Source organism: Strix uralensis, chromosome 1, assembly GCF_047716275.1.
Source record: "Strix uralensis isolate ZFMK-TIS-50842 chromosome 1, bStrUra1, whole genome shotgun sequence".
Lineage (NCBI taxonomy): Eukaryota > Metazoa > Chordata > Aves > Strigiformes > Strigidae > Strix > Strix uralensis.
This window is the reverse complement of record NC_133972.1, coordinates 79,436,224-79,449,916: the sequence shown is the minus strand read 5'-3', so window position 1 is coordinate 79,449,916 and position 13,693 is coordinate 79,436,224. Positions and strand designations below refer to the sequence as shown.

Here is a 13,693-nt window from a genome sequence, read left to right as displayed (position 1 = left end):
TATGAAGCTAGATTTGAAGGCAATACCTCCTTTCTTGCAAAAAGGCTTGTTAATTGCCCTTATTGTCATCTAGATGTAACAAGTAAATTGGAGTATTATTGTGTGTCCCAGTTTTGCCATAGAGTCCATTTCAAATCTTACAGTGAGAGCTATCCATCCTGTACCAGGGGAGAAGGCAAAGAATAACTGCTTTGCTGAGCACAAAGTTGAGTTGCAGAACCAGTCTTTATGTGGCATTGAGCTGGTCCTTTTGTGCACTGAATACCTTTGGGAGAATAGGGACTCTTTCATTCTTTCCTGTTCCCAGGTGTAGTAGGGAAAAGGGTGTAGGTGGCACAAATGGGGCACAGCCAGGTTACCTTTTTATTATGTTAAATGAGAGCTGCAGTTCAGCTGCCCGAGTTGTTCTTAGCTGGTGTAAATTAGAGCTACACAAAAAAAAAAAAGCTTGAGCATATCAAAGCATGCAGTCATCCCTGTGACTGAGGGATGCAAGGCAGACTACTGCCTGCACTGTATATGCCATTGGGTGATACCCTACAGTATGCAACTGTGTGCACACAAACAAGTGTGTGTGTAAAGAAATATCTCCATGGAAGATGATTACAAAAATGAAAACAGGAAAAAAAAAAAATCTGTGCAGACTTTTTGATAACATTTAAAAACTGGATATGTCAATCCTGAGGCTTGATTCCACAGCTGTTGCAAGTGTAGGAATCTTTTGTACTTCAGTGAAATTTTCTTGTCAATTGTTTCTAGGAACAAACAAGGCAGGCTCTTCCTTTTTTTTTTTTTTTGGTAACTGCTCTACATAGTTCTGAGAAACTGAAATGTTAGTTACAGAATATGACAGCAGAGGGCTTTGGTTTAGCAAATTCTTTGAGTGAGCCTACCTTTAAACACATTCTTAAGTCAACCTGTTTACCAAAGTAGGTGTTTCACTTTTGATATATTAAGTCCAGCTGATATCGGTGTACATACCTTACTGAATTAGAAACAAAATCTTTAGATCCCAATACATTGTACATGCTATTGATGGTTCAATTTGAGTATCCTCTCAAGAATAAAACGTATGACAGCATTTTGGTTTATCTCCAGAAAATGAAAGGAGACCTAAACATGAAGAAGTCACTCCTGAATGCCCTGGAAAACGAGCTGCAGAAAACACTCCAGATTCACGCACAGTCTTGCCAGTCATATACCCTGTATGACATGGACATTGGAAAGTTCTGTGACAAAGTTACCCAGCTAATAGACCGCTGGCAGAGAGTTGATAAGCAGATAGATAACAGGTTTGCTCATATTTCCTAACAGCTTCTTCCTTATTGCTATTGCTACTAAGATCATCTTAACAGTGAGTCTAAAAGAACTGATATGCATTGATCATCCCTTCCAGAGGACAAATTAAGTCTTCAGGGCAATAAGACTAGAGCAACTGTGAATAGGTTGAACCTACTTTAAAAGGGATGATGTAAGACCAAGCAGGAAAATGTAGTTAGTCATGTGAATGTCTAACCTATGTGCTAGGGAGTTGTTCTAATTATTTTTTTTTATTTATTTTTGGTAATGTTCTTGGATTAGGTACTTCCAGTCAGCATTTTCCCCCTCAAACAAAGCAACCATGCTTATTCCTGAATACCCTATACCTGACGGTTAAAAAATTAACACTAAAAATTAAGTAAAAAAATCCTAACAGTTTTTTTCTAATGCTTTATTGAACTGAAGGCATATTCTGATTGCTTGTGGACTTTTTTTGGGGTGTGATTTGTTTTGGTTTGGTTTTACTTCAGGCCAAAATCTAGTCCTATTAATAAAAATTGGCTGGTTGCTGGTTGTTTTGGTTAAAATTGAGAACAAGAGTACTGAAGTCAGTAAACTTGATTCTTATCACTGCAAGCTTTTATCCATCCCTCACTTAGTTGTCAGGAAGTGCCAACCTCTGTGTATTGCAGTTACTCAAAAGTGAGGCACCAAAAACCCACTCTGGGTGACTAATAACTGTACTGCTCATTTATTTGAAATTTTTGTTCAGAATCTCCTTTTAGAGTTTCCCATACTTTTACCTAGTTTATTACTGTGTCTTATTTCTGAAAAGTGTTTAAAGAGAGAGGAGGAGTGCACTTTCCATTGTGACAGTTTTCCCTGTTTTTTTTCTAGATCATGGGATTTAGAAAGGCAAATCAAACAGCTGAAAACTTACCGAGATCTCTACCAGGCTCTCTGCAAATGGATCTGTGATGCCAAGCGCAGGCAGGATTCTATTGAGTCCACAAAACTGTGCGATTGCAACACTATCATGAGATATCTACATGATCAGAAGGTATGGAGCACCTGAATGAGTTGTCTTCAATTATCTGGATTTTAAATTGCTTTGCTATTCAGAAAATATCAGTATCAATGCAGTCTGCAATACAGTGGCCTGTTTTGAATTACAAAGTATGCAAGCTACCAAAAAACACCACATGTGTAGAAAGCAGGAGAGAGGAAATATTATTATCCTCATTACTTTCTGTCAGCACTGCTACAGATTATGAACAAGACTGTTTTTGGCTCCTACATGATCACTGACACTTTCACACATCAGCTTTGAATTAATTCAAGGGACTGTATGGTGGTGCAACTTATGGGACAAATTATAGCACAAAAATAAAAAGCGAGGAAATACATCTAAGCTAAAGTCAAGGAACTCTCTCCCCAGCTCTGGGGGTTGTTCGATTGGTAGGTGTTTTTTCTGAGAACAACCTTCTCATGCACAGAGAGCTTGGCATTGTAAAAACTGCACAGCTACAGGTCATTTCAGGTCTCAACCTCTGGGTCTGCAGTGGTGTCATAATGCAGGTGCCTTCTGATGGAGTCAGTGTGTACAGGAGGAAATACAGGTAAATCTTGAGGGAGTGCTTCACAGCTCACTTTTTTTCTTGACAGAACTTGCACAGTGAAATCTGTGGGAAGCGAGACAAAGTTGAAGAGCTTCTCAAGCATGCAGATCAGTGCTCAGCTGCAATTAAGGTACTTGGATTTCAGCATTTCTATGGGGTGTGGTTTTTCATGGTCAGGCACATCCCGTTGTCTCCGCTCTGCTGGCAGGTGAAATGTCTGCTCCCTGATCTGTGTGTGCAGAAATTGCTGGGGTGAAGCACTTGTGTGTACAAAATACAATGAAAGCAATTTGTGTACTTGCCACCTGAAGATGACAGGATGATGCAGGAGATACCAGTGAGTGATTCTCTTCATGAGAATCAAAGCCTCCTTTTAGCCAGACCAAACTTTCCAGTTCACATGTTAAAAAAAAAAAGGGGAGTAGAGAAGAGATTGGTATCTTAGGAATTAAGTCTGATAAGGATTTGGTCTAGGAGGCAAGACAAATGCAGATTAGCAGTAGGAATGGTGTGCAATAGCCATGAAAACCAAGGTGATATACAGGGAATGGTTTTGTGGTCTTTGCATTTTTATGTCACCTTTATATCCATGCTTTTTCCAGCTCAGTCTTACATTATGTGACAAAGATCTTGCTATGTACATGATGTGGCCTATGTGATGTGAAAGAGCTGTGGAGACAGTTATTTCTGATGAAGTTTTGGTTGATAACAGTACCTAGACCAATTCCTCCCATGAATCTTTTTCACCTCTCGGTAGCCCTCAACTAACAGAAAAACATATCTTCCTTTTTTTTTTTCCTCCTTTTCCCCTTTGTCATTCTCCTCCATGAATCTCCACAGTGGTACTTGAACTGATGAGCTTCTGTTTATGACAGAGGATCATCTGTACATGGCCAGAGATATAAACAAGGGAAAATGTAGCTTTTTATTAAAAAAACAAAACCAAAAGAACCCCAAAAATTTATTTGCATTTTGGGAAATCCAGATTCCCAGAAAGTTCATTGGCAGTTGTTAAATGGGTCTTACCTTTCCCTGTTGTTTTATAGGATTATGAACTGCAGGTTGCTTCCTACAGTTCTGGATTAGAAACACTGCTCAACATACCCATCAAGAAAAGTGTGGTTCAGTCTCCTGCAGTGCTGATTTTACAAGAGGTATCTTTCTTTCCTTCTCATAAATCTTTTGGTTACATTTGTTTGTCTGTGTGAGTCATTGTGAGTCATATCCAGCTGTATTCTAATAATTAGCACTGTCATTGGTAATGTGTGCTAAGCATATAAGCACAAGGAATTAGTGCAGAATAGTTGCTGTGCTGTAAAATCATACTTGGGCTCATTTAGACAGTAGATTAGCCCTCAGGAATTTACCTCATTCCTATTCAATGTCCATTGCATACATATTGTGAGAAAGAAAGATTCATGCACCAAGTGGTTTAGTCATTTTCAACCTGCGAATTAACCACTATTAGAAGTTTAATTTAGGTTACTTGTGACTGTCAGACAGGAAGAGCATGACGAACGAGGGAATGAAGCTTTGGATTTAATATCACATCAGCTATGGGGGAAAATAATCTTGAAAAAGAAGGTGTGGGCTTATCAGAAGGGAGAATTTATACATTTGGGGTCCCCAGAAAGTCGTGTGAATTTGTGAGGAGGAGAATTTGCTTTTTACTTTGTCAGGTGATAGGTTTTCTCAACTGGATTGGAATCCTTTAAATGACCTGAGACATAGTATGTTCATATCTGAGTACAAGCTGCTAACAATTCTCTTTCTTTTCAAGGCTAGTGAGGCTCAGTCTCGCTACATAGAGCTTCTTACAAGATCAGGAGATTATTACAGATTCTTAAGTGAAATGTTGAAGAGCATGGAGGACTTGAAGGTAATCTGACTTTTCTTTACCTTCTATTTTTATCATAGGTTAGTAAGGTATCACTGATCAAAGACTTTCTGCTTAAGTACAGTGCAAAACAGTTCACAAAACTAAATCCTGAGCTCAGTAATGTCCCATGAAGGAGGCATATATGCAGTTTCGTGCATCTTTTGTCAAAGAGTACAGTATCTTGCAAAGTTACCTTCGAGGTCATGTGTGAGGTGGAGAACACTAGACTTCTTGGTACACAGGAGGTGCTCATCAAAGCACGTGCGAGGTCCTTCTCTGCCCATCACAGCCTTGACCTCAGTGAGAGTACAGTTATCTCAGTGCTGAAAACTTGCTGCTCATGGTTAAGGGGCCACACCTCATTTCAGGCCACATCTAAAGTGTTTCAAATGGAGTAACTCCTGATTTGCTATAGCTCAGTGGAAACAGAGGCCCATTTAAGAGGTCACATATATGGAATGTGAACCACCTGTTTGAAAATCATGGAGGTTCTAAAGAAGGCTATTTAATACTTTGCTGGTGAACTCTTGGTACATCAGATTTTACTATCTGTATTACATCTCCCTCCCCCCATCAAGTACCATTTCCTCTCTGAAAGTCATTACACTGATTTCTGAATAAGGTTTGACTCTGAATAAATAAGGATTCCAGAATTTGTCTTGATGACATTAAATAAAAAAGGATTTTTGAACTCTCACTGGAGCAGAGAAGAAAATGCTTTGTAAGTTGTCAGTGTTACAAATGTATATTGTATTGCATGTGCTGATTTTGAAACAGTTGTCACAAATGTTTATGTGGGTTTGTTTGTTTTTCTGCTATCATTTTGCAGATGAAAAACACCAAAATTGAACTCCTGGAAGAAGAACTCAGACTTGCCAGGGATTCAAATTCAGAGACAAGCAACAAACATAAATTCCTGGAGCAAAATCTGCAGAAGTACCAGATGGACATTTCTCAGCTCAAGGCAAAGCTGATGAGTTTGGAGGAGATGAAAAGACAAGCTGAAATGGATGGAAATTCTGCTAAGCAAAACCTGGACAAATGCTATGCCCAAATAAAGGATCTAAATGACAGAATCACCAGGCTGACTTATGAGACTGAAGATGAGAAAAGGAAAAGGAAGTTGCTGGAGGATAGATATGAGCAGCAGAAGAATGACTATGACCAGCTGCAGAAAACAAGACAAAACGAGAAAGACAGCCTTGGTTGGCAAAAGTTAGAGTCTGAGAAGGTCATCAAGGAGAAGGAGTACGAGATAGAAAGATTAAGGGTTCTTCTTCAGGACGAAGGCACACGGAAGAGGGAATATGAAAATGAGCTGGCTAAGGTAAGAAACCAGTTTAACGAGGAGATGAGTAATTTAAAGAACAAGTATGAAACAGAAATTAATATTAAGAAGACCACAATCCAGCAGATAGCTGCACAGAAAGATGATGATGCAAAAGGCCTCAGAGCCCAGGTTGACAGACTGACCAGAGAAAACAGAGACCTTAAGGATGAGATTGTGAGGCTGAACGATGCCATTCTGCAAACCACAGATCAACGGAGGAGGGCAGAAGAAGATGCTCTTCAGCACAAGGCTTGCAGTTCTGAGGTGTCACAGCAAAAGCATCAGTTAGAGCTGGAGCTGAAACAGATCATTCAGCTTCGTGGTGAAGACAACTCAAGATACAAGCAGGCACTTGAGGAGGCTGCCTCAACTATTCAGGATAAAACTAAGGAGCTGGAAAGGCTAAAGGTTCAGCTTCAGGAAGAGGCTAAAAGCCGATGGGAACTTGAAAATGAATTGGCTAAGGTAAGGAACAGTTATGATGAGGAAATTATTAGTTTAAAGAACAAATATGAAACTGAGATTAATATTACAAAGACCACAATTCACCAAGTCACCATGCAAAAGGAAGAGGACACAAATAATTACAGAACACAGCTTGATAATGCCATGAGAGAAAATAGGAATTTGTGTGAGGAAATTAGGAGACTGAAGAATACAATAAGTCAGACAACAGATAATCTACGGAAAATAGAAGAGAATGCTCAGCAGCAGAAGGCAGCTGGCTCAGAGCTTTCTCAGAAGAAACAGCAGCTGGAGATTGAGCTAAAGCAAGTTATTCAGAGGCACTCTGATGAAAGCATGCGGTACAAACAGTCACTTGATGATGCTTCTAAGACCATTAAAGAAAGAAACAAAGAGATTGAAAGGCTGAGAAAGTTGTTGGATGTAGAAACAAGTCAGAGAAAAGAACTAGAGGATGAGAACAGTCAGTTAAAAAGAGTCCAGTTTGACCTGCAGAAAGCAAACACAAGTGCTACCGAGACAATTAACAAGCTGAGGATCCAAGAGCAGGAACTGGCCAGACTGAAAATTGACTATGAAAGAGTTTCACAAGAGAAAAAAGGCAGGGATCAAGAAAGTGCAAAATTCCAGAGCACTGTAAAAGACTTGCAGATCCAGAAACATAAACTGGAGGAGGAACTTTGCAGGCAGAATAAAAATGTAATGGAGGAGACGTCCAGGAGGAAGAAACTGGAGGAGGAAATAGAAGGCATGAGGAGATCTCTCAGAGAGCAATCAGTTAAAATAACTAATCTCACACAGCAGATAGAGGAAGTGTCTATTGTAAAGAAGAGGAATGAGGATGACCTTAGACACCAAAGAGAAGTATTAGATGGTCATGTGAGAGAGAAGCAGAGATACATGGAGGAGATAAGAAAATACACATCTGATGTTGAGACTTTACGCCGTCAGTTGGTCCAAGAACAGGAACAATTAAAACAGGCTCACCTACGATATGAGCACTTACAGAAAACCTCTGAGGAAAAAAGCAAAAACCTGAATGAGTGCAAAATAGAAATTGAAAGGCTTCAGTCTCTCACTGAGAACCTAACCAAGGAACACTTGTTACTGGAGGAAGAGCTACGAAATGTTAGATTGGAGTATGATGACCTCAGAATGGTCAGAAGTGAAGTTGATGAGAAAAATACTGCCATTGCTGAACTAAAGAATCAGCTTCAGACAAGCAGCAAGCAAACCCTGGAGCTTCAGGGGTTGATTAATGATTTACAGAAAGAAAGGGAAAAATTGAGACAGGAAATTGAAAAATTCCAAAAGCAAGCTCTAGAGGTATTCACATATATTTTGATCCCGACTTTACTGTCTCTTGGATATGTAATTAATTGCAGTGTCCATTTGAATCAACTTAATTCACACTTTGCTGTTTAAGTTCACTGTACTTGTGACTAATACCCCCTTTATGGCCCTTCCCCTTGTTCATTTTTAAACAAAAATGGCAGGATTTGGCCACTTTTTTAGCCTCTTTGCTTCCTGGGAGCTGTACTAGGGAGCCATAAGCTGTCTTATCATCTAGCTGAGCCTTGCCCTCAGCCCTTGCCTCAGGAGAAACCCTGGGTCTGTACCAGTCTCCACCAAACCATCCTAGTGGAGGCTGAGAGTACATGGAGTACCACTGTGCTTTAGCTGTACCCTTCTGGCTGTGTGCTTCCCCAGGCTGTTTTCAGCCAGGATGGGTTAAAGCAGGCCTTTGAGGCTGACCTGAGTTCTATCACAAACTAAACCAGCTAAAAACCCCAGAACCAACAAGCTGTCAAAGTCCTGCTTAGCTGGGTAAGGTGTTGACTACAAGTGAGGATTAAAGATCATGTTGTCATCTGTACCTAACGTACTTAAAGCCTACATTTCATTGACTGTTTTGGGGATTTATGTTCCTAAGTCACTAGGGGCATTTGCAAATTTTACTATTGGATCTTATTTCTTAAACTTAAGGTGACAGCATAAACAAGTTAAAGAAAACATTTTTTCGTATTTCATTCTTTTGCCTGGTTTCTTGTCCAAAGAGCTACTGTTTAAATATATAAAGTGAGCACTTGTGAAAATGTTTCTTTGCTTTTTCATATACTTGCCCTTTGTATTTCTTTTCTCGTTCCCTTCTCAGCTATTCTTTCCTTTATTTTAAAAATCTTAATACTGATTTTTAAAAAACATTAACATTTAGGATTATCTGACATCTGTGCATATATATAGATGCATGTATTAGAAATATATAAACTTGTATTCCATTTAATATGGCCTACATACAAATGTGCATGCTTGTAGGTGTTTGAGTATGTGTATACATGTATGAAGATGTTAAGTGAATTAAAACGTAAAGCAACACAGGTTAAATTGTTTGGAGTAACATACGAAACTAATAGGAAAGCAAAATTTGAGTCATATAGTTCCTTTTTATCCATGTATGACCAGTTCTTAGCTGATACAAGTTAATCTTGGTTAGAAAGACTATGCCAGGGTACATCTGCTGAGCATCAGACTCTTAATGAGTCTTGAATGCTCTGTGTATGTGTAGGTGTACTGTGAGAAGCATTAAAAAGTTATAAAGAGCTAACTAAATCAGCAGAAAATCAAGGCTATGGGTAACAGAATGGAGTCTCTGGTGGTACTAGAGACACCGTCACTGAAGGGACAATGTACCTTCACTGGTTTATGTGTATCCATGGTCTTGGGTAAAGCACTGCTGTGACTAGAACATTTTCCAGTGGCAGCTTGCTGCAGGTTAAATGACAGGCTGAAGAGCTTTGTAAGTGGAGAGCATAACTCTAATCATCCTCTTGGTTTATTTTTTTTTTAAATTTGTAGGCATCCAATAGGATTCAAGAATCCAAAAATCAATATAGTCACATTATGCAAGAAAGAGAAACCTTGCTGATAAAAATGAGTGCTTTGGAGCAAGACAAAGCCAGGCTGCAGAGATTAGAAGAGGAGCTGAACCGTTTGAAAGTTACCCTGGAATCAGAGTCTCGTTTGAAGCAACGCCTGGAAAGTGAGAAGCAACAAATCCTGAATGACCTCAATCAGTGGAAGAGCCAGCACTCCCGGACAGAGGAATCTATAAGGAAGATCCAATGTGAGAGAGAGAAGAGCGAGAGGGAGAAGAACACCCTAAGGAGTGAGATTGAAAGGCTGCAGATGGAGATCAAACGGATTGAAGAGAGGTACCGGTGCAGACTGGAAGAGACCGCTGTCAAAAACCAGTCAGAGTTGGAGTCCGAGCGTCTCAGGCTGCAAAGAGAGATTGAGAAACTCAAGCAACGCCCATACGGGTCCCACAGATCTACGCAGACTGAGGAAGACTTTTGTATTGATGCCTCCAAGTTGCTGTTCAGTGGGCTGCGGAAGAAGATTACAGCAATGCAGCTGTACGAGTGTCAACTGATAGACAAACTCACCCTGGATAAACTGCTGAAGGGGCAGAGGTCAGTGGAAGAAGTTGCAGCTGACATTGAACCCTACCTCAAAGGGGCAGGTGCTATTGCAGGGGTGTCTCTTTCACCCAGACAGAAATACTCTTTTGTTGAGGCCAAACGGAATCAGCTGCTTACAGCAGAAAATGCAGTCCTGCTCTTAGAAGCCCAGGCAGCAACAGGAGGCGTGATAGACCCACACCGAAATGAGATGTTAACTGTGGACAGTGCTATTGCCAGAGATCTGATCGACTTTGATGACAGAGAACAAATCTATACAGCAGAAAAGGCTATTACAGGATTTAAAGATCCTTTCTCAGGCAAAACCGTGCCAGTATCTGAAGCCATCAAGAAAAACTTGGTTGACAGAGAAACTGGGATCCGTCTGCTTGAAGCCCAGCTGGCTGTAGGAGGGATTGTTGATCCTGTCAACAGTGTTTTCCTACCCAAAGATATAGCTTTATCTCGTGGGTTGATTGACAAAGACCTGTACAGGATCCTAAACAACTGTCAAGGCACTACAAAGAACTTCATTGATCCCACCACCAAAAAGGCAGTCACTTACATGCAGCTGAAGGAAAAATGTAGGATTGAACCACACACTGGTCTGCTCCTCCTCCCAGTGCAGAAGAGGAGTATGTCATTCCAAGGAATCAGGCAGCCTGTCTCAGCAGATGCACTGCTCGAGGCTGGAATTATTAAGGAATCAACAAGGAATGACTTGGAAAGAGGTGCAATTACAGTGGAAGAAGTGAGTGAGAGAATCATTGATTTCCTTCAGGGCTCTAGCTGTATTGCGGGTATCTACAATGAGGCTACTAAAGAGAAACTTGGCATTTACCAGGCTATGAAAATAGGTTTGGTTAGACCAGGGACAGCCCTTGAACTCCTAGAAGCTCAGGCAGCCACAGGGTTCATAGTGGATCCTGTCAGCAATGTGAGGCTGCCCGTTGAGGAAGCTTACAAAAGAGGCCTTGTTGGAATTGAATTTAAAGAGAAACTTCTCTCTGCTGAAAGAGCTGTCACTGGGTACAAAGACCCAGAAACTGGAAACATCATTTCTCTGTTTCAAGCAATGAACAAAGAACTCATAGAGAGAGGCCATGGCATTCGTTTGTTGGAGGCCCAGATTGCTACCGGAGGGATCATTGACCCCAAAGAGAGCTACCGCTTGCCAGTGGAGACAGCCTACAAGCGTGGCTACTTCAATGAAGAGCTTAACCAGATTCTTAGTGATCCAAGTGATGACACCAAAGGGTTCTTTGATCCCAACACAGAGGAGAACTTGACATACTTGCAGCTGAAAGAAAGATGCATAAAGGATGAAGCAACAGGGCTCTGCCTTCTACCCCTGAGAGAGAAGAAGAAGGTGGTGCACACCTCACAGAAGAATACCCTTAGGAAGCGCCGGGTTGTCATTGTAGATCCAGAAACGAACCGGGAAATGTCCGTGCAGGAGGCGTACAGCAAAGGCCTCATAGATTATGACACCTATACAGAACTAGCTGAACAGGAGTGTGAGTGGGAAGAAATAACTATTACAGGATCAGATGGTAGCAGTAGAGTGGTTCTTGTCGACCGAAAAACAGGTAGCCAGTACGACATCCAAGATGCTATTGATAAAGGTCTGGTTGAGAGGAAGTTTTTTGACCAGTACCGTTCTGGCAGCTTAAGCCTGACGCAGTTTGCAGACATGATTTCCTGCCGTAATGGCACTGATGAGGTGTTTCGGCATGAGTCAGTGACTCGGTCCCCCACAGTGCTGAGTGTCAGGAGCTCTTCTTCACTGATCAGGAGTGGTTCTTTCTCAGAGACTCCAGAAGAGTGCAGTCCTATTGCAGCCATATTTGACACAGAAAACTTGGAGAAAATCTCCATTTCAGAAGCCATACAGCGGGGCATCGTGGATAGCATCACCGGGCAACGATTACTTGAAGCTCAGGCCTGCACAGGGGGCATAATATGCCCTACCACAGGCCAGAGGCTTTCGCTTCAGGAAGCCGCCAGTCAAGGCATCATTGATCAGGATATGGCCACACGTCTCAAACCAGCCCAGAAGGCCTTCATAGGGTTTGAAGGCATAAAGGGTGGACGCAAGAGGATGTCAGCAGCTGAAGCAGTGAAGGAAAAATGGTTGCCCTACGAGGCTGGGCAGCGGTTCCTTGAATTCCAGTACCTCACTGGAGGTCTTGTGGACCCAGAAGTGCGTGGAAGAATAAGTACTGAAGAAGCCATTAGAAATGGATTGATTGATGGTCGCGCTGCCCAGAAATTACAAGACATGAACAGCTATCCCAAAATTCTGACCTGCCCCAAGACCAAACTGAAAATATCCTACAAAGATGCAATGAATCGGTCAATGGTGGAAGACATCACCGGGCTTAAACTCTTGGAAGCAGCCTCTGTTTCATCTAAAGGCATATCCAGTCCCTACAATGTCTCCTCAGCACCCGGCTCTCGCTCTGGCTCTCGCTCTGGCTCACGTTCAGGCTCACGCAGTGGGTCTAGAAGGGGAAGTTTTGATGCATCAGCAAGCTCTTCGTATTCTTACTCATACTCGACCTTCAGCAGTGGGTCTATTGGGCGCTAATAACAAGATTATTCTATATCCCCTTTCCTAAAAAAAAACCCAACAACAACAAAGTATCCCAAAGCAAAACCCGTAAGTCTTTTCTGGGTGTGTTCAACTTCTCTTCTGAAAAAGCTGTAAAATGCTTGAATGCAAATTTCTGAAATATAGATTAGGGAATACAAAAAGTCATATTTGTGAATTTCGAGTTTCGGTTCCCATTTCCTTTTAGTATTTGGATTTTAATTGGTCTCTGTATATTTTAAATACTCTGTCATGTGCCTTCTTCTGTTATCTGTAACTGTCAACCTATAAGCTGATAACTGAGGTTTGAAAGTCTTGCAGTAGTTAATTTTTTCCACATAGACCTTTTTCAATTTGCCATTATGAAGAAAAAAATATTAACAATATGGACAGAAAATGCCTTTAATATTTGTTTAGAATCTATACTATAAACATGAAAAGCTCTGTCTTCCAGATACTCTACTTCTCTCTGTTTGGCTAGCCATTTTCTTAAGTATAACTTGGTGGATTAAAGGGCTATTATTAGGCTGGGCTTTTGTTTTACTGTTACCCATATATATTTTCTACTGTTTTGCTTGATTTCCATGTAACAACAAAAAAACTAACTGCACCGTGTGAGCTATTCTGGGCAATAAACTTTTGAAGTTTTAAAGTATTTGTTGTGTACTTACTAAATTTAGCTATGGACATTCTTGGAGGTACAGATTAGAGAAAGAACCATTTTAAAAAGTATTAAATACTAGCTTTGTCATAATGTACAGGCACATTATTTTTCATGATGCTGATCCATCATTTTTATGAATGTGAACTTACGATTCTGCATTTTCAGTAGGAAAATGAAGATAGCACCAATAATGGGAACTATGGCCCTAGCAGCAGAAAGCCTGTTTCCGCAGTTGGTTATAGACTTGATGATGACCAGAAGCATACTGCTGTGGCTTGTGATCCAGCCCATTGTCTCTGCAGCTACAGGGGACTGAGTCAGATTCTGCCTTACACATCAGTGTAACTTTGGACAATGTGCAGAACAAAGATACAGTAATGGGTCTTAGCCGGCCAGTATGGTGGCAGAGGATGATCTTTCAA

At 40.9% G+C, this 13,693-nt stretch overlaps 1 protein-coding gene across 2 annotated transcripts in view; it reads left to right on the top strand.

The window, feature by feature from the left end:
* Nucleotides 1–13,262, top strand: part of DSP (desmoplakin) — a 39,540-nt gene extending 26,278 nt beyond the window's left edge. The window contains exons 18-24 of one of the 2 annotated variants that reach the window (XM_074872273.1): nt 1,099–1,292; nt 2,158–2,320; nt 2,926–3,009; nt 3,926–4,033; nt 4,660–4,758; nt 5,588–6,085; nt 9,410–13,262. In XM_074872273.1, coding sequence (XP_074728374.1) covers nt 1,099–1,292; nt 2,158–2,320; nt 2,926–3,009; nt 3,926–4,033; nt 4,660–4,758; nt 5,588–6,085; nt 9,410–12,604 — 4,341 coding nt within the window. In that variant the 3' untranslated portion in view covers nt 12,605–13,262. Of the gene's footprint in view, nt 1–1,098; nt 1,293–2,157; nt 2,321–2,925; nt 3,010–3,925; nt 4,034–4,659; nt 4,759–5,587; nt 7,880–9,409 lie in introns of both variants that reach the window. The other variant, XM_074872266.1, reaches the window with a different exon arrangement.
* The last annotated feature ends 431 nt before the right edge of the window (nt 13,263–13,693 follow it).